The 21,931-nt window shown below is 37.2% G+C and overlaps 1 protein-coding gene across 1 annotated transcript in view; it reads left to right on the plus strand.

Annotated features, from left to right (window-relative positions):
- The first annotated feature begins 10,966 nt into the window (after positions 1 to 10,966).
- Positions 10,967 to 21,931, plus strand: part of LOC139711393 (fibroblast growth factor receptor 4-like) — a 29,014-nt gene continuing 18,049 nt past the window's right edge. Inside the window, exons 1-3 of the mRNA XM_071623278.1 lie at positions 10,967 to 11,000; positions 19,211 to 19,480; positions 19,893 to 19,961. Of these exons, the coding sequence (XP_071479379.1) occupies positions 19,231 to 19,480; positions 19,893 to 19,961 (319 nt within the window). The 5' untranslated portion in view covers positions 10,967 to 11,000; positions 19,211 to 19,230. The remainder of the gene's footprint in view (positions 11,001 to 19,210; positions 19,481 to 19,892; positions 19,962 to 21,931) is intronic.

Raw genomic sequence — 21,931 nt, forward strand, 5'->3', positions numbered from 1 at the left:
AAACTCTTAGCGCAACTTATCTGGTTAGTTCACCATTCCACATTTATTTTGAAGAAGTCCACATAAAATGTACGTGCCCTTCTAAACCTCATTTACTACACAACTGAGCTTTGATACTGATTTACATTGTTATCACTTTTACGAGAAGAATGAACTTGATCTGAAAGGTGCTGATGCAACCTGTGACTCTGTATTTAAACGCTGTGTATACCAAACTAGTCGATCTTGTTACGTACGAACACCGTCTACAGTACGTTTTCCAACCAGCTTGTTAACCAAATTTAATTTGTAATTCACAACTGGTTTGGACATGAACGGACGTCGTCCATAGTATGCTTCCCAGTAAAATCGTTTCACATTATCAAAGTCCATCTGAAATATGTAATTTTAACTGATTTTGACACGAACGAACGTCGTCCTTAATAGGTCTCGCAGGTAATTCGTATTTCACACCTTAATCATACTCAGTTCGAAATACGTAGCCACACCATTACAATCAGTTTGCAACAATACTTGAGCAGTGTGTTTTGTGCTGTAGCCCACTGTTGTCTTATTACCAAGGCAGTCGTTGTAACCGGATAATTGTCATTTATTTTACCCTTATCAAATTATGTTCAACGACTCGCCTAATGCTGTGAAATAATGTAATATTTGTTTTTTCTACACAATTTCACGGATTGTGCATTGGTATGTACGTAAATGGCTTGACATGAATCTTGTTGCATTCAACTGCAGGTTATATTAAACCCAATATGAATGATTTTAATACATTACCTCCAACTTTATTGCTGTTGTTGTTTTTTTCTCCAACAGCAACCAAAAAGTAATGACATTGGGTACATTGTACCAGTAATATGTAATTCAGAATCTGTATCATAATGATACTTTTTTTCCTTGTTTACAATAGAAAAGGGTTGACAAGAGGAAAAAAGAAAATGTCATCTCTGCTCGTCATTCTGTTCACATGTATAGGAGGGAGGGGTGACCACAAATTGTCTCTATTGGAAACGGTTAAAGAAATGTATAATTCCGTTCTCGTGTTAATGGTATTCCTGCTTCTGTTCTCAGAGGTTGAGACAGTTGCGTTTACCTTGTTTGATATAGTAAGTTTTGATCTATGCACATTATGTTCAACGTCATTTATTCCTTCTGTTTTTTATAGAAGGTATATCTATGTTGAAATGCCAAACGCAAGCTCCACAAACATTTTTAATTTCTTTTATATGTGTGCCAAGCGTGCACTTTTAAATGCCTATGATAATAGCACAAAATGTATCGACACAATTCTTATTTGTGACCACATGAACTTGTCCCTTCTTTTTCTGGTATGCAGATACTCCAGTAGCCAAATTCACACCCCCTGTCATTATTCCACACCCAGTGAACACAAGCTGTTAACATGTTTCAAGTGTTTCTTATTTTCTGGTTGTAACCGTACAACCGACATTTTTGCTGTCAATGTCTGTACGTACGTAGCTACTCAAATGTGTCACATTTCTTCAAAGGGGAAAATAGTCATTCCAGTGTCTCTCCCTGCTTTTTATACAGTTTTCTTGCTGCTTGTACTGACAAACACAGGTATTTTTCTTTGTAAATCATCCCGTGAAATCCCTACCTCAAGACAAAAATCGTACTCGCACTTCAAGCTTGGTTTACGCATAATGCTTGCTCATGTTTTGTTTAAAGACATTCCTTTGCTAGCTACTCAAGCATCTTATATAACTCAGACAGGTGAATGTCGTCTTCTCCCTAAACAGCAAGCAGCAAACAAGTTCAAAAGCAGAGTTTTGTGTCAACAAGTTTATGTAATACCCACTGTTCTGAAACTCTTTCACAATGGCTGAGTCAAATAGTGTGAATGATATGAATAATGGAATCGTTGTTATGTCTGCTTATGCACAAGACAAAGAGGATGTACCCGTACATGCCACAAATAGCGAAGAGGGTAAGAACCCTGATATAATTAGTTTTTTGAACTCACAAGCTCACGAACTGATACTTGATTCTGATGTAAACGACACCAGTCGTCAAACACCACCTACAGAATACCACATTGAAGACGACATAATTTCATTATCTCATTCTAATCCAAACCAATTTTTTATTTCGCACTTTAACATAAGGAGTATAAACAAAAACTTTGATCAATTCAATATGTTCGTGAATCAAGTTAAATTTGATAGTCAGGTTATCGGAATCAGTGAAACCTGGTTAAATGAAACATCACCTTCTTCGCTATTTACCATTGATGGCTTCACACTTTTGACAAAAAACAGGGCAGGTAAAAAAGGCGGCGGAGTTGGGCTTTACGTCACTCAGAATTTGAATTATGAACTCTTAGACGAATTCAGTTTAATGTCTGAAGTTATTGAGAGTATTTTCATTGAAATTAGGGTTCCAAATAGAAAAAGTATTGTTGTCGGTGAAATATACAGACCTCCAAATACAAGCCCCACTGAATTTATTGAATCTTTATCCGTACTTTTAGCTGATAAATATTTGGAGAATAAAAGTTGTTTCATCATGGGTGACTTCAATTTCAACCTTTTAGACTGTCATACCAACTCCGCATGCCAAGATTTCCTCAATGTGATGTTATCCGAATCCTTTTCACCTCTTATAAAGAAGCCCACTCGAATTTCAGATGTCACAGCAACTCTAATTGACAACATTTTTGTTAATAGTTCTCTTTCCAATATCACGTTTGGTGTAATAGTGTCTGATGTATCCGATCATTTTCCGATTTTCGCTGTTCTGCCCAATGTTAACATAAGTAATGCCTCTTTTTATTCGCCCAATTCTGGTTTTCGAGAAATGTCAGAAACTTATCTTAATAGACTTAGGGAGAGACTAGGATCCGTTAATTGGTCAATTGTTAATAACCAAAGTGATGCAAATTTAGCTTTTGAACACTTTTCACAAATATTATCGTCCGCATTCAATTCCATTATACCCGTTAAGCCATTTACTCGTTTAAACCGTAAAAAGGTTCCAAAGAAACCATGGATTACGAAATCTCTCCTGAGGTCTATTAACCGTAAAAATGCTCTTTTCTACAAATTAATACCGAAGTGATCCTAACAGTCGAACTCGGTCTCGGTATGTGCATTATCGCAACGTTCTTACATCATCCATACGTTTAGCCAAACGAATGCATTTTTCAAAGCAATTTATCAAGCATAAAAATGACATCAAGAGTACGTGGAAGGTGATAAATGAAGCGCTGAACACTAAAAATAACATCGAACCACCTAGGCATATTATTAATAATGATAAGTATATTGAAGATGAAGCTGACGTGGCAGAAGTATTCAATGAATACTTTGTAAGCATAGGACCTAATCTTGCCAGCAGTATTCCGCATTCAAATACTGATTTTTATTACTTTCTAAAAGACCAGAATCAGCAGTCTCTTTTTTTTGAACCTGTCATTGAAGAAGAAATCAGAGATATCGTGCAAAACTTGAACACTAAGAAAAGCTCTGGATGTGATGGAATCACCAATTTTCTCCTTAAAAACATCATTAATGAAATAGTTATACCATTAACACACATTTTTAATTTATCGTTATCTACTGGCATAGTTCCACAAAAAATGAAAATAGCTAAAGTAGTACCAATTTTTAAAAAAGGACAAAAAGAATCTGTGACAAATTATCGCCCTATATCTTTGTTAACTTCATTTTCAAAACTTCTTAAAAGGTTGGTATATACGCGCACACACAAATTTCTCGAAAAGTGTGAAGTTTTTTGTAACTCCCAGTTTGGTTTTAGGAAAAACCACAGTACGACCCATGCCTTACTCACTTTTATCCATAAAGTTGCTCATGCTATAGATGATGTCTCCCACACTATTGGAGTTTTTCTTGATTTTTCGAAGGCCTTCGACACAATTGACCACGATATTTTGATTTACAAGCTACGACATTATGGTATACGTGGGAAGGCTTTGGACTGGTTTCGAGATTATTTATCAAACAGAAAACAATTTGTGAGTATAAATGGCCGTGATTCTCAGTTAAAGTTAATTTCATGTGGTGTTCCACAGGGCTCCTTACTAGGCCCACTATTGTTCATTTTGTACATTAACGATCTTCCTAGTTCCTCGCCAATTCTTTCCTTTATATGTTTTGCTGACGACTCCAATCTGTTTTTTACACACAGAGATCCTTATACTCTTGTTAACACAGTGAATAAAGAACTTAAATCTGTGCAATCTTGGATATACGCCAACAAATTGTCACTTAATATTGATAAAACTCATTGTATGCTTTTTAGCAATAGTCTTAAAACCCTTCCTTTTCATATTAAGTTTAATGAAACTGAATTAAATCAAGTCAGTAGTATAAAATTTTTAGGGCTTTTTATTGATAGTGATTTATCTTGGAAATCCCACGTTAGTTATTTAAGTAACATTCTTTCTAAAAATACGGGTGTTCTTAATAAACTTAAGAGTGTTTTTCCAAGTCAAATTCTGCTTAATCTTTATTCTACTTTGATTACTCCGTACCTTAATTATGGTATTCTTGTGTGGGGGAATGCAACTAGAAATCTTCTTGATATACTGTTCCGTATTCAAAAACGTGCCATCAGAAATATCAACCATGTCGGATATTTGTCCCACACGAATGATTTATTTTTGAAAAATAAGATACTGAAAATATCAGATCTGTTCAGTTACAACGTCGGCATATTTATGTACAAATTTTCTGCCAACGAGTTACCGGATGTTTTTACTAGCATGTTCAGAAAAAACTATTTGATTCATAATTATCCTACCCGCCAAAGTGACGCATTTCACCTTCCACGTACTCGAACAATTTTCGCTAAAAAAACGATAATGTATACGGGCCCTAGATACTGGAATGACCTCTCCCCCGAAATAACAAGCTGCTCGTCTTTATATTCCTTTAAACGTAAATTAAAAGAGTTTTTATTGAGTGCATATTTTGCAGACACTGAACAGTCGTAATGTCTTATGTAATACTGTGGTATGTTATTGTCCAATCAAACATTTTGTCAACACGTTACAGATTCCATTTAGGGTCTTGCCATGGGGCTCTCTGAATTCATCATTAGCAATTCCACACTCTACTTCGTTTCCCTCTCTTCCTCTTTCCCTCTGTCCCTCTCTAACCTTCTATGCAGAGCTTGACGGCAGGCACCAAATGGCTTAATAGTTGTACATGTTACTTTTTGTGTCTTACTGATCATATCCTGGTGAAAGTTTTAATGCAACAATAGTTTATAGTATATACACCAAAGTAGGCTGTATAATAATGATGGCTCGGTCACAGTAAGTTCATATTAATGTATAGTTTGTTTGTTTTTCTTCTACTTCTTTTTCTTCTTCTTTTTTATTACATAAAATTTGGCAACCTTACATCATCATTCTGGTCTTCTATCCGTTCTCCGTTTCTTTTTCACAAACACTGATTACTCGGGGCTTACAGCCAAACAAGCTAGCTTTCATGTAGGTCCCGTCATACTTCTCTTTGATCAACCCCATTTCGATTTCGATTTTGACCAGTTATCATTACATGTAATTACTGTGTTATCACCATGTATATTGTTTGTTTTCTGCACATTGTTCACAAGGTAAAAGAACTTGTCTGGTTTCTGTTGTAATGTTCATAAATGAGAAGTATGAAAATAAAATGAAATGAATAGATACTAAATTGCAATGACAATACAAGAGTTATGATGGCTTGAAAACGTATTTCTTATACACGCACTCTGATTTTATTTATTTTTTTTTTTGCTGTCTGCTTTCCCCCGCTTTGAACAGAATACAGCCATGGCGCCTTATCACCTAATGTACATTTCGGTTGCAACAATGATTCTGCACGGCGTAAGTATAACGATGTAATTTGAAAACGTCGTTTATTATAATAAGATCCCTCTACAAGACATTCATTATGAGCTCCCTCGTGGAGACATTATCTTGCATATCTATTTTATTTAAGATTTATTTTGATTTATTATTAAGATTATTAAGATATATTAAGATTATTATGTTCCAATATATGTAATCATGTCAAAGTGTATTACCTGTGTTTGATTGGAAATGAAAATAAAAAAAAATGCATGTGAACATGCATGTGTGAAATGAAATGAATGAAATCTGAGTTTATGTCAGTATTGTTGGGACAAATCTTTATTTTTCTTTAAAGAGTCCCGTGTTTTGTTTTGTTTTTGTATTTAAGCAACATATCAGACATTCAGCAGTAGATGGCATATGTAGTGCTTTTTGTGAATATACAATAAATATTACACTGTCCAATATAGCCAGCATGCACCTACACCAAACACAAACGTGTAAGATACCGTTCTTCTCTTTCTCCCTCTCTACTTGCAGGTAATAATGGTAACACACTGCCAGACGCTCAATGGACCTTCATCTGTAGCAGTGGAAGCTGGAACTAACACAGAGCTGAGATGTACAGTGACTGGAGGAACATCATCAATTTTCACATGGAGTGATGATACAGTGAGCCCTTCTGTCACCATGTTCAGTGGAGGGAACAAACTAACTCCTTTACCAAAATATGCTGACTTCAGTGTATCAGATGATGCCACATCATCTACACTGACAATCACTGATACACAGGTTGCAGAGGAAGGGAGTTATGTTTGTCATTCGAATGAGGTGGGGAATCCTGCACCAGCTGCACAAGTTACTGTTGAGGGTAAGTTTACTAGTAATATAGCATTTAGATTACAAGAAGGACCAAAAGTGACTGATCTATCAGGTTCCAATGCCTCCTTATAATCTTTAGTTTTATATGTATAGATGTTATACTGTTGAAAATAAAATTAGTGAACTACGAATAAGGAATCAGAATACGGTGCTCAAATTTACATAATTATACAACCAAATACCCAAATCAAAGCATTCTGCAAACATAGCAGATGTGTTGATGATATTAAGCAATGGTCTCGCGATAATTATTTGAAACTGAATTGTGTCAAATCAGAATTTTTATATGTTCATTCTAAGTTCAGGTGGGGTAGTGCTCTTACAGAATTTTCCCTTGAAGACAGTGCTATCACCATCTTTCAGTCCATCAGAGATCTCGGAGTTATTGTAGATAAGCATCTGAACTTTCAACAACACACTCAGAATTCATGTTTTTCTGCTTGGGGTATTTGTAAAATTGGTAAAATACGTAAGTTATTGGATCAGTCTTCCACTGAACGTCTCATTCACGCATTTGTTTCTTCTCATCTTGACTACTGGAATTCCCTTCTTGTTGGACTGAGTAGCCCTGCTTCGAGTATTGCACCACTTCAAAGAATTCAAAATACAGCTGCTAGGCTTGTGACCCTTACAAAAAGATCTGACCACATTACTCCTGTTCTCCAATCCCTCCACTGGCTCCCCATACATCAACGTATCACCTTTATAATCCTCCTTATTGTTTACAAGGATATGTAATAATCTTATCCCATCTTATCTTAAAGACTTAATTTCTTTCCGCTCCTCCACTTAAACCCGTTCTCTCTGATTCTTCCTCCACTCTCCAACTTTCACATGATCCCCGCACCTGTACCCGTTATGGTGATAGTTCTTTTTTCTGTTACTTCCCCGTTTCTTTGGAATTAACGCCCTCTCTATATTCGTAATGCTAAAAATGTTGATAAGTTCAAGTCATTGTTAAAAACTTATCTGTTTAATCAACCCTAATTCTGTTGTTGTTGTTGTTGCTGCTGCTGCTGTCTTTATATCATAATATTTACATAAACATAATGCTGTATTTTACCTCAATGTCATACTTTTTTTCCGGATCGATGCGCTTAGAAACATCACTATCAAACGCTAAGTAGATGTTATTCATAATCATTATCATTATCATTAATAAGGATCAGAATTTACAAGTCATTTTACAAATACAAGTCAATTTCATACAAGTCATGAATACCTATGACATCACACTCAGTGGCGTATCTAGGTGAAACGGCGCCCGGGGCAAGCGCGAAAATTGCGCCCCTAATTTCTGAAAAAGTGTTCAACCCAACCCCATCCCGGTAGGGACTTTAAACCAAGTGCACATGATATGCTTTTTCAAGCACTTAAAAGGGGCCTTTTGAGAGTGATTTAAATGTAATGAATTTTGATAAATTTTGGCGAGCGAGCGCAGCGAGCGAGCCGAAATTTTTTGTATTTCAGCTTACAAAACATGGAATTCTTATCACTTTTTGCTTATCAAATCTTACAATTCTAATCAAGATATAGTGACGGTCTGATAGATAACGATTTATACCAACAAACTGAGGACTTTAAAAAATAATCTAAATTAGTACGCGCGAGTGAGCCGAATTTGTATATTTCCGCGTCATCATCACGTTTTGTTCTTATCACTTTTTTAATATAAATTTTGGCGAGCGAGCGCAGCGAGCGAGCCGAAAATTTTTGTATTTCGGCTTACAAATCATGGGATACTTGTCATTTTTGGCTTATTAAATCTTACGATTCTAATCAAGATATAGTGACGACCTTATATATAACGATTTATACCAACAAACTGAGGATTTGAAAAAATACTCTGTTTTATAGTACGAGCGAGTGAGCCGAAATTCGTATATTTCCGCGTCATGATTACGTTTTGCTCTTATCTTTTTTGACTTGTTTTTTTTTGCACCCCCCCCCCCCCGTTATATGTTCGAAACCGTTGGCGTCTTCTTGATCCAATCGGCGATCGCTTCAGAACGAATGAAATTGCAGCCGCTGCTCCGAGTAACATTTTTCCTGCTAAATATAAAATGAGATGTGTGAACACAATAGACATTGTCATTTTGTCCGCGTCATCGTCACGTTTTTTGTTTTGGTTTTTTTTTATAAATTTAGCGAGCGAGCGCAGCGAGCGAGCCGAAAATTTTTGTATTTCAGCTTACAAAACATGGAACTCTTGTCATTTTTTGCTTATTAAATCTTACAATTCTAATCAAGATATAGTGACGGCCGTATAGATAACGATTTATACCAACAAACTGAGGACTTGAAAAAACACTCTAAATCGTACGAGCGAGTGAGCCGAAATTTGTATATTTCCGCGTTATCATTACGTTTTGTTCTTATCTTGTTTGATTTGTTGTTTTTTTGCGCCCCTCCTCCCCCCCCCCATGTTCATAACCGTTGGCGCCTTCTTTTGATCCAATTGGCGATCGCTTCAGAACGAAAGAAATTGCAGCCGCTGCTCCGTGAAACATTTTGCCTGCTAAATATAAAATGACATGTGTGAACACAATAGACATTGTCATTTTGTCCGCGTCATCATCACGTTTTGTTCTTACCTTCTTTTTTATATAAATGTTGGCGATCGAGCCGAAAATTTTTGTATTTCAGCTTGCAGAACCTGGAATTCTTGTGTGAACACAATAAGCATGGTCATTTTGTCCGTGTGACCGCGTCATCATGTTTTGTTTTTATCTTGTTTGATTTGGTTTTCTGCCCCCCCCCCCCCTTCCGGGCGAGTTTTCTTCTTCTTCTTCTTCTTCTTCTTCTTCTTTTCTTTTTTTTTCTCTTCTTTTTCTTCGTTTTTTCTTTTTTTTTCTTCTTCTTCGTTTTTTTTTTTCGTTTTTTTTTTTGCGCCCCCTAGGAGTGGCGCCCGGGGCACGTGCCACTGATCACACTTGATCACACTTGAATGCAAACGCATTACATTATTCCTTTTCCCACCCTTGCAGTAAAAGTTTCCTTTGCGTGGTGTTCCGTTGCTTTTGTACTTTCTTATTTGTAATATGCGTGATCAACATTAATGTCGTGTGCGATGATTATCCATTTCGCAACAATGCTCCTATAATATGATATTTCTATCATTGCATAAAAACTCGTGCTGCAAGACAAACAAGTGAGGCAAATTGTTTTAATGGTGTTTCACAACAGTTTCTAGGTGTAGGACGTGCAAAACAGAATATTCGCAGATTGTTGATAAATAGATATAGGCCCACGACCAACATTAAACCTCCCCCCCCCCCCCCCCTCATTCTTCCGAGACATAATTATATAACATATTCGTCTCGTCCTCATGTTTCTAATGATTATGATGTAATATTTATGCGACACAAACGTATACCTTTATGTTTGCAGGATAATGTAAGATTCGTTACATTTCGTAAGGACAAAAAATAAGGGACGGCCGCTGCATTGTACCATAGAAATGTGACCCGCCATGACAAAAGGATCCGAAAGTCGCTGACGATCTCCAAGAAAAGACCTTAATCAATTAGTCGGGGGAGATGATATTATTGTCCTTTACTGCACCGTCAGCAACGGTCAGCATGTGGAGCAGAATTATGACGCCATCCAAGGTTTCAGATCAAAACATGAGGAAAAAAGTACTTAGTACCCGGCATTCATCCCGAAATAAGTTTGATATAAATTATTTGCTCTGACAATACTCTTTTCTAAATTCTCACATTGTGTTAATAAGAAACAACCGCATTATGACAAAAGATGTCACACCGAGATGTGTTGTTCGAAGCAAAAAGAAAGTTAACCTGCTAAGGATACACACTTTAAAAGCGAGAAAAGGGCACTCTTTGTTTTGGTTACTGCTTATAAGACTTTATTAGTATATGTGTTTGTGTGTGCGACATGTGTTTGTACTTGTATGTGTCAACTTGTGTTTGATTCTAACATTTGTGTGTGTGTGTGTGTGTGTGTGTGTCTTTCAACTCTTTAACAGTTGCACCAACTTTATCATTAACGCTGAATTCTACTCTGATCGCTGGAGAAACATACGAGGCAGTGTGCACAGCTGTAGGAAGCCGACCAGTAGTAGACATCATCTGGTATCTTGGAGGCGTTCAGCAGACTACTGGGATAGTCACAACAAATGACCCAAATGCTGTTGATTCAGATCTGACTGATACAACAAGTACGTTTACCTTCGTGCCAACAAAGGATAATTACAGGCAATCTCTACGATGTGAAACAACTGGGCATCAATTGACCAGGCTTAACCAGCAAGACAGCATCGCTTCTCTCAATGTTCACTGTAAGTCCAAACGCGACATCAATGTTCTTACAAAAATAATATATCTCTTCATTTCTGCTCATTGCTCTTTTTTTTTTTTGCTTTTATTTCTCACTTTATAAGGAAAACAATTTATATGATGGTTGCGTTGTAATATTTTGCAATTGTCACTCCCCCCTCAATCCATACTCTCACATTAATTTTGCAGTCATAATTTACGCCAAAATCAAAAAACCGTTTGAAATGTCAAAAAAACAATTAAATATTCGTTGTCATAGCTGAATGTCATGCTTTAGAAATACAGGGTAGTGTAAACAATCATTTGACTGGACAAATAAGTTGTTAAAGAGGTATTGCAAATGTATTTGAATTTAAAAATGTTTCAATTTTTCGAAAGAAAACTTTCCTGATCTGACATAAAACATTCGTCTTTCACGGTATGTGACCGTGCATTACAAAATCAACAAAAAGTCACACGCACTGATTGTGTGTGAGGACTGAAAATTGGTGAAATGGGTTAACCTAGCAAATCTTGAGTTTTTCATATTTTATGAAAGTCTTCTACGTTATGCTGAAGTTTGGGATCATAAAACGGATAGGAAGTTGTGTTTGTGGTCGTTTTTCTCAAACACCTTTTTGTAGAGCAGTGTGATTAGGTGTTTCTTACAGAGTCCCCTTTTCATTTCTTCAAAACCCTGTCCATACCCTTCACTTTCAACTCTGATAATTTTAGAAAGAATGACGGAAAAAATGGCGGAAAGTTTGCATTTAACATGAACAGAATTCATTTATAAAGCATGCTCAATTTTTAATTGAGATTAACCAAAATAATCAACTAATTTACCGGATTGAAATTATCAATTTACCAGATTATGCTGAACAGCATAAACTGATAATCCCTTCATTGCTGTTGCTCTGTGGTCTACATCCTGTCTTTTCTCAGTTCACACTTTTCTGGAGTGTGCGCTTTCTTTTCAATTTTAGGATAGGTTAGGAGAGTCAATTTGAATTGAGTCATATATCATTTTCAGAATCTGTTCTGAACTAAAAATCCATGTTTGGCGACTTTTTGTTGGTTTTGTGATGCAGGGTCGCATATATACATAATTATGAAGAAATAACAAGAAAAACATATCAGTTTCCTCGCCAAAATCGAAAAACGGATTCCGTTGTAATTTTAAGCAGAGACGAATAACTAGGAACACATTTGGCATGCATTGACCGAGTTAAATGTGTAAACACTATCCGTGCAAAATTGCACATGCAAGATGTTACTGGGAGGATTATTGTTTGGCAAATTAATGCAGTTTTAGTGTGATATGTTCCGATTTCTATAGTAGGTTTAGGGAATTATAGTTTTCGAAAAGACGTGTTCTGACTTTTCCCCCTATTGACAGTGCAACCAGACGAACATGACGCGTGGCCGAGTACGTTTCGTATGGAAGGCCATCGCCGCCAAAACGCGTGCCAACACCATACGCGTGCTTGTCACAACGTACGCGTGGTCATTTCGGAACGTACGCATGGTTCTGTCATAACGTACGCATGGACATTTGTCATTATATTTCTATGAAATTCTTAGCGTACGCATGCTACTGTCATAACGTACGCATGGTCTTATCATTACGTACGTGTGCTTCTGCCATTACATACGTATGGTCTAATAGATTCTTGACACTGCGTACGTATGGTCTTGACATTACATACGTATGGTCTTGACATTACGTACGTATGGCCTTTTCCTTACGTACGGGTGGTCTTGTCATTACGTACGCATGGTCTTGTCATTACGTACGCATTGTCTTTTCATTTCATGATCAATCTATAGCGGGTGTGTTGGAATGATACAGGTACCCGTGTCTAAAATAAATAAATAGAAAATTCAGTCATCTTGCTGCTATTCTGAGTTCTAAGATTTAGCAAATAGGCTTGTAGATTATTATAAAAGTTGATGCCTATTTAGGTTGTCAAAAATTACGTTTGAACTGATAAAGTGGGAGCATTTGCAGACATTTGTAAACATCCGACATTTGTTTTGGCATTGTAAAGAACCGAAAGTTCCCGTTATTCATTTCTGATTGCAAAAGCAATCATCCAACATTTACTAGTATCTTAACACCTTATGTAACCGAATGTTACCGTTAATCATTTTCAAATGTAAAAGCAAACCACCGACATTCATTTTAGCATCTTACGGAGCTGAATGTTATCCTAATTCATTTCCGAACGTGAAAGCAAACATCCGCTATTTATTTCAATATCTAACTGAGCCGATTGATACCGTTAATCATTTCCAAATGTAAAAGCAACAGTCTGTTATTTATTTTAGCATCGTACGGAGCAGAATATTACCGTTATTCATTTCCAAATTTATATAAGCAAACATCGGACATTGATTTTATTACCGTACGGAGCCAAATGTTATTGCTGTCCACTTCCGAAAGTGAAATTAATCATCTGACAATTACGAAGCCGAATGTTACTGTTTTTGATTTTTTAGCGTCAAGGCAGACATCAGACATTTACTTTACCATCAAACGCAGCTGAATGTTACTGTTATTCATTGCGAAATTTAATAGCAAATATCCGACATTTATTTTAGCATCGTATGGAGCAGAATATTACTGCTATTCACTTCCGAACGTTCAATTTAGCATCTTCCGGAGCCGAATGTTATTGCTATTTACTTTCGAAAGAAAAAGCAAACATCCGACATTTATCTAATCATTGTACGGAGTTAAATTTTAGTGTTATTCATTTCCGAATGTCAAAGGGATCATTCGACATTTATTTTAGCATCTTTCGGAGCTGATTGTTGTTGCTATTTACATTCGAACATAAAAGCAAACATCAGACATTTATTTTATCATCGTACGGAGTTGAATATTATTGTTATTCATTTCCGAACGCCAAAGCAAATATTCGATATTTATTTTAGCATCTTCCGGAACTGAATGTTACTGCTATTTACTTCCGAACGTAAAAGCAAACATCCGGGATTTATTTTATTATCGTACGGAGTTGAATATTATTAGTATTCATTTCCGAACATCATAGCAAACATTCGACATTTATTTCAGCATCTTCCGGAGCCGAATGTTATCCTTATTCATTTCCGAACGCAAAATCAAATATCTGACATTGATTTTAGCACCGAACAGAGCTGAATCTTACCGTTATTCATTTTCAAAAAGTATAAGCAAACATCAGACATTTATTTTAGTATCATACGGAGCAGAATATTACCGTTATTCATTTCCAAATTTATATAAGCAAACATCGGACATTGATTTTATTACCGTACGGAGCCAAATGTTATTGCTGTCCACTTCCGAAAGTGAAATTAATCATCTGACAATTACGGAGCCGAATGTTATTTTAGTATCATACGGAGTCGAATATTACCGTTATTAATTTCCAAAATTAAAAAGCAACATCTGACATTTATTTCAGCATCTTACGGAGCCGATTGTTACCGCTGTCTATTTCCAAAAGTAAAGGCAAACATTAGTAATGTGCCAACAAAATCTTCATTTCTGAATTTTTCTGGCCCCGGGCCACCGTTAGTGTCGAGCCCTGCCTTAAGGGTTTGGCAATGAGTAGTGAAAACTGAAATTGTTGTTAATTGGATTCATGGAAAAAGAACTACATCAATTCAAGCATGCAGTTATAAACCTTAGACAAGACGTTTGTAATATTGTATTCAGAGGCAAAGTCAGCATTACTGCAATAGGGGGTCTGTTAAAAAGAGAGCTACAGGTGTATGAAAAGTATCCGTTAATGGTTAATGACACCTCCTCCCTTGTCGTCTGCCCCATTTTGGTAAAAGCGATGAATGCACGAACAAACACAAGGACAATTATCGTATACATGTACACTTAGCTTATGCTGAGTCAAACAGAGTGACACCAATCGTAGCTGTGTACGGAACTCACTCTTGAATAGAGAAGATACGGATATGAAAGCTGCATATTAAGAGATATTTTGTTACTGTGTTTAGATCTAGTTCAATAGTATATGAACGGTATCACAAGAACTCTGGTAGTACAGTAACTTGCAGCGAACAACAATACAGAGTGATAGAAAGGCCAATGTTTTCTGAAAAGTGCAATTTTGACAAATTGTCAAGTTTATCTTAAATTTCTAATAGTTGCATAGTGAGATTGCTTTCGAATCGGGGAGACTCTTCTATTGGCAAACAATTTCATTATTCATCTCGGATTTCGTCACAATCCGAGGTGTTGGCGTCCCCTGAATCTAGTACCAACAAAACTCCAAATTCAATTTCCAGGACGAGATTCGGCAGTAGGAGAGAGATGCAGTGGTTTTGCTTTTTGTAGTCACAGTCGAGCATATATTGGGCATTCTTGGTATGATATTAAAACCAGCACTGGCTGCCGGGCGAGGCCCGTTGGTCTGAGTGGATAGGACACCTGGCCGACGATCAGGAGATCGCAGGAGGTCGTAGATTTGTATCCCGCCTTGATATGTATGCCTTTGATTATTTCTTACCGTGGCTGCTACTAAACACTGATTAATTCGGCGCCTATTTATACGTTGATGTAGAACAAGTATCAATTGCAATTGAAACACTCTACTCTATTGACCCCTCCCCAAGAAAAAAGTTCTGATAATTAATTTATCCTAGAACACCAGAAATGTTTGTGTGCATTGTCAATTCGAGAATTTCGCGAGTCCAGGTTGGCGAAATTTAAATGCACTCGACAGTTTCTGTCTACTATACCATATGCATTGAATGCCAGTGGCGATAACATTAAATTATGCCACGAAAAAAGGCCGTCGGCTCCAAGTCGCGACAATATCATGCCGCGAAAATATTTTTGCTTTTCAACCCATTAAGTAACTATCTTGTTTCACCATGGCTCAACTTCTATAATAGCCTACTCTATGGAGTAACTGTAATAAATCCAAAATTGATGGATTATTTCTCTTACAGAAAAGGACATTCGAATGTGTATTCTAACTATTTAGCTCATACCCGGTTCCTTATTAAAAACAACTATAGAACTATGAGAGTACATGACATCCGTACCTACCAGTCTGTTATGTTGAAGAACATCAACATAATTACCTCATTTCTTCCACGATACATTCATCCCCAACTGCAATATCAACCTCCTATCCCACACGTCATTGCAAAGATTTGCATTTCAATAATCCGAAGCAACTCCTCTTCCATAGTTCTATCTCATACCACGGACCTTGCAGTTAATAGAAATCACTGACGAAACGAATTAAATTATGCCCAACACCTTTGCTTTTCTTTCCAAGCTCCCTTGAAAAAGCATATCAAACTGTAAAGATCAGTAAACATCTAATTATGTCATTCACGAAATACTTTATGCATTTGATATTTCGGATCACTATTCATGAATGTATCCAATATCAAATAATTCAACAAAATTCACGCCTATACAGTTTAAGGCATATCGTACCGTCTTCTTGCTAAGTGCACACACAGGACTCACAGCTCTCACTCCACCCCTTTATACTTGACAGTCTATTTTTATCAACACAATGCAACTCCAGAATATTGAATTACATGCATGGTTTTCTCGTTTCCTCTGTACTTTCAGTTTCATATGATCTTTTTAAAACTCTTTTCTACAGACTTTCGTCTCTTCAAGTCATTAGCCTACTTATAACGACAGCTTCCTGCATTCCATTCCCGCCAAAATCGTTCTAGCATAAATCAGTTAGATCACCGTTTAATTCCTCTATCCTGAAGTGAAGTGTTAAAATCAACACAACTTTGCATTCTGTCATCAGACTACTGTATATTTAATTTTACTCTTTTGAATTGATTGTGCGTCTTATTGTTCTTGAAAAAAAGAGAATACTCTCTTTCATTGAAATACATTCTATGTAGATAACAGAATAAAGGCCGATTCTAAATTGAACTAAACAGAACTGATACGTTAACTTATACTAGTAATTACTTTCTCACTGGTTGTGCGAGATCGTAATAGCTACAGAAAAATATGTTATGCACTACGTACGCATCGTCGAGTTATTACGTACGCATGGTTCCGTCATAACGTACGCGTGGCTCTGTAATTACGTACGCATTGTTCATTCATTACATACGCTTGGTTCTGTCTGAGAGTGTGCCATTTTTTCCGAATCCACGCGTATGTAATGGCAAGACCACGCGTACGTTATGACAGAAGCATGCGTACGTTGGGAATTTCATTGAAAAATGATAGCAAATGTCCCATGCGTATGTTATGACAGAACCATGCGTACGTTATGAAATAGGCATGCGTACGTTCTGACATGTGTGCGTATGGTTTGGCACACGTTTTGGCGGCGATGGCCTTCCATAGTTTCGTGCGGAATGAAATATTCGCGTGTGGCGAAACATTCTTGGGTAAATTATGCTCGGAGCGTTTCAAAGATGAATGTACAATGTATTGATAAATCTGTGACCATAAAAGGAAATGGGTTTCCCTTGTCGATTTTAGTTAAAACTATTTTCAGTAACAAGTCAATTAAATGAATTAAAGCACCAACAATCGTATGTTCTACACAACGAACTACATCACCAAGCCCGGTTCTGCTACTAACAGATCTGGTACGAGTATAAGCCGGTAGTAGTGGAGTGCTGCGGTACGCCCTGGTGCAGCTTCATGCTCAACTGCAGCTGCGCCTGAGGCCGACTCTTCAACAATGAACGTAAAACCCGAGTCACAAAGACATGCCGGATCACCCCGGTTCAGATCCGGGGTGATCCGGGAGAGATCCGAGTTGACGCCTTGGGCATCCTTGGACATCCGGGAGGCAACTTTTTTGGAGGTCAAGAACATCCGGCGTCATCCGGGGACTGCCATGTTGGCAAAACAATTCGGGATGGTCAGTGTGGCCGCGGCGTAGCTGCCGTGTTTGATTGTTGTAACTGAAAAAAAAAAAAAGTTTTAACTTAAATCGACAAGAGAAACCCGTCTTCTCTTCATGGCCACAGATTAATCAATACATTCATCTTTGAAGTGTTCACAGCATACCAAAGAATGTTCTGCACGCACATACTTGGCATTCCGCATGACACCAACTCGGCCGCACTCGTCGGGTTGCACTGTCAATCATTGAAAAAAAAAATATTAAGCCAGAACACGTCTGAATTTTTCTGCCTTGTTCTCAGACCCCGTTTACAGTGCGGGGCTGGGCCGAACCGCGGCCGAGCCGCGGCCGAGCCCAGCCTCAATTGCGAGGCCGAGCCCCGCAATTTTGTCCGTTTACACTGCAGGGCTCGGCCGCGCTTTTGATTCGAACCGTTCAATATTTTGTCGTAGTTGGCGCTCTGCTTGTAAACAAACGCAATTTGGTATTATGGTTTTCAGACCCTTTGCCAACTGAATTCCGTGGCGAAAAAGTCGCCGTTCTGGCAAAGGCCTTTGCCGAAGGAAAAAATCCTTTGCAGGACAAAACCACCTTAAACTATACTAGTTTTCGACGTTGAGGGGGTTAATATCCTGAACAGCGAAATATACAGACAGAGGGTCTGGAAGCCAGACTAAAATTGGCAGCGCATTTGGCCCAGTTTGCGTTTACACTGAGAAAAGGCCGGGCTCGGCCGAGCCTCGCACTGTAAACGGGGTCCTAGTTTACCATCAAATGATTTTATGAAACTGGTATGGTGGTCCCTTTGAAGAATATGCTTTCCTAAACGTACTGTAGAAATTGGAACACATCATACTAAAACTGCTTATGTTTGCCAAAAAATAATCCTCCCATAGCAGTAACATCTTTCAAGTGCGATTCTCAAGGATAGTGTATACACATTAGGTCGGTCGATGCGGGCCAGGGCTGCTGTTTCCTATACTTATGACGTCTCTGCATATCATTATCATGAATTAGATCGAGAGCCGTTTTCCGATTTTGGCGAGGAAGTGCCGTCTGAAACTGCTATTATTTCTCCATAATTACGAACTTATAGTGGAAGGCAAATAACTTATAATAGATCTAGAGAGTTTGTCTTTGGGAAAATTGAAACAGTTTGAAATCTCATTTGTATTGTGTTCTACTATCAATAATAGTATTGGAAGAAAAGGATATTCACAAACAGGAAACAAGCAACAAAAGAACTTTAAAAAAATGATAGTTGTAGTAAAAAACAATCTTTAAAAATGGTTCATCTAACGTGTTAGTGAATAGATTGACAATGACAAAACATGTCACAGAAATTGATAGAGAAAATTACTGTTGCCTTGTAGTCCCGCCTGATGCTGGTATCATGACCGTTGGCTTCTATGACGACACAGCTACCACGATGCTCACTGTGACCTGTACCATCCCGTCAGCTGACCAACCAAACCCATTTGTCACTATGTTCTATATCTACGAAAACGTCACTGACAACCCATCTCCAGTCTCAACAGCTTCAGCTTTCACTAGGGCAACACCCGATTTTGATACGGAGTATCTCTGTGTGAGTGGAAACTATCTTGGAAACACCACAGCTACAAGGAATTTTGTTCCAGGCAGTAAGTACATTACGGCCATTACTATAACTGAAGCGCAAGAGTTTGAGAAAATAAGAACGTACAAAAGATTATGTTGAGTGCATAGAATATAAGAGAAAGATAGGCCTAACATAATGAAAAATTATTCCGTCAAACATAGAAAACAATTAAAACACCATTTTGAAGCAACAGGTGTAATGCCTGTGACGCTGTTATTTTCGTAGAGTATTTTGACAGACAAAGTAACAAAATTTAGCTACTGAATTTTTTTTTGCGGTATTTGGGACTGAATTTATTTATTTATCTATTTATTTATTTATTTAAGTGTATTTAAGTGTATTATACAAAAGGAAATATCAACATTTAGCATAAAACCAATATCGTTCATGGAACATTAAACTGTCTTTGCCGTGTGTGTGTGTGTTTTATTCAGCTGGTACGACAGTCAAACCGACCTCAAATGGAGTAACGTCGGTTCCGATGTCGTCGAAATCTCCAACAGGTAGGAGTGTGCCAGCTGTTGGCCTTCATTATTTGTCTTAGATTCCGTAGTGACCATAAAGTACTTAAAAGCATACTTAGAGGTGATAATGAAATCGGTTATCTAATGATACAGCATTTGTTTTTGTAACTGTCCATTGACGTTTATGATATGCGTGATCTTTATACGCAATGTAAAATGCGAGGAATGGTACTTTGCCAAATCAAATTGTAATGAGAAGTCATTTACGACGGGTTTCACGTGTAACGCTCTTCAAACTCGAAACAAAGAGAGAAAGTCATGTTTTTCGTCATGGCATTTATAGCTGATCAGATAAATGCCTTGAATCCAGACTAATTGCAACCATCTCTTGAAATACGCCTTGTGGTTGGTGATGTCATGCTGTTATGCAATCATAAAAAAGACATGCTATGTGTGTGTGTGTTCTTTTTTTTTTTAATTCACCAGTTTACTTAGCTGGTACGACAGTTAAACCGACCTCAAATGGAGTAACGTCGGTTCCGTTGTCTTCGGAATCTCCAACAGGTAGTAGTGTGCAAACTGTTGGCTTCTATCATAGTCATAAAATCATACTCTGAGCTGATAGTGGACTCGTTCAATAATAATAGCACTTGTTTTGTGATTGTTCATTGGCGTCTGTGCTTAATCTATATACGTATGCCCATGTAAAATGCAACGAATGGTACTTTGCCAAATCACACTGCAATGTGCAGCCATTTTCGACGGTTTTGATGTGTAACGCTCTTCAAACTCGAAACAGAGAGAGAGAAGTCATAATTGTCGTCATGACCTATTTGCTGATCAGATAAATGCCTTGAATCCAGACTAATTGCAACCATGCTCTTGAAATATGGCCTTTTTTACGATCAGTGGTGAAACTTTTGTACTCGGAGGGTCAAAATTTCAAACAAAATATTTTTTTCATTATTCTGTTTGATTCCTGTTTGAAAGTATTCAAATTTTTGAAAAAAATAACATTTCAGACCTTAAAGCTGACGGGTTATTGGTGTAATTTAAGGAAAACCCTGGCACCTGAAGTAAATTTAAGCAAAATTTTGCTTTCATGAATTGCACCATATTGACAAAACTCTGTAGTCAAACTTCACCATGCAAAGTTTATATGGTTAACAACAATATACAGTTTGTGAATTAAAACTATTTGGGGTTGAATATAAAGTGAATTTTTAAAAAAATACATGAGATTTATAAATTTTTGCTAAATATACCAATTGACATGTAATTTTGAAGATTTTAACTATTTATTGGAGGGCAGGCCCGGTCAAACTCTTACTATAGCAAGTCTTTAAGAAGGGCTACCTTCCTATGTAGGTTAAATGAAATTCCAATCATTTCTTTAAAACTTGGATTTTTCACACATGGATGTTTCGCAGGTGACAGTTAACATATTAGAATGTTTCGGAGGTTACACTAATATTAACACTCACTTTCTTTGAGAATAAGAGACAAAAACACAAAAACTTCTTCTTTTTATCAATGTTTCTAGTAATTATAACTCGAGAACAAGAAATTAACTCCTGTTTGAAGCAGATAAACCACACAGAACAAGTGTTTTTTTTACACTTCATGAATTAGCATGGGTACCGGTAGTTTGCCTTCCATTTGGACAAAGGATGTATAGCTAAATATTGTAATCTGAAGAAACATGGCATTCCATTTTCTACCTTAAATTGAGATGAGGGTGTGAGATCATTTAAGTAATGTTTCTTTGCTCTCAGAACATTTTATTCCACAACACCAGGGAAGAATCACTACTTTCGGAGGTGACATTCAATGTTAACATTGTGTTGAAATATTCATTTACAGTAAGAATATGACGGACATAAGCGAGATATTGTAACCTGAAGGAACATGGCATTCCATTTTCTACCTTAATTGAAATGAGGGTGTAAGATAATTTTAGTAATGTTTCTTTGCTCTCAGAACATTTTATTCCACAACACCAGGGAAGA

Source organism: Diadema antillarum, unplaced genomic scaffold, assembly GCF_040938485.1.
Source record: "Diadema antillarum isolate AM-2024a unplaced genomic scaffold, OU_Dant_1.0 seq00001654_RagTag, whole genome shotgun sequence".
In the NCBI taxonomy this organism is placed as follows: Eukaryota; Metazoa; Echinodermata; class Echinoidea; order Diadematoida; family Diadematidae; genus Diadema; species Diadema antillarum.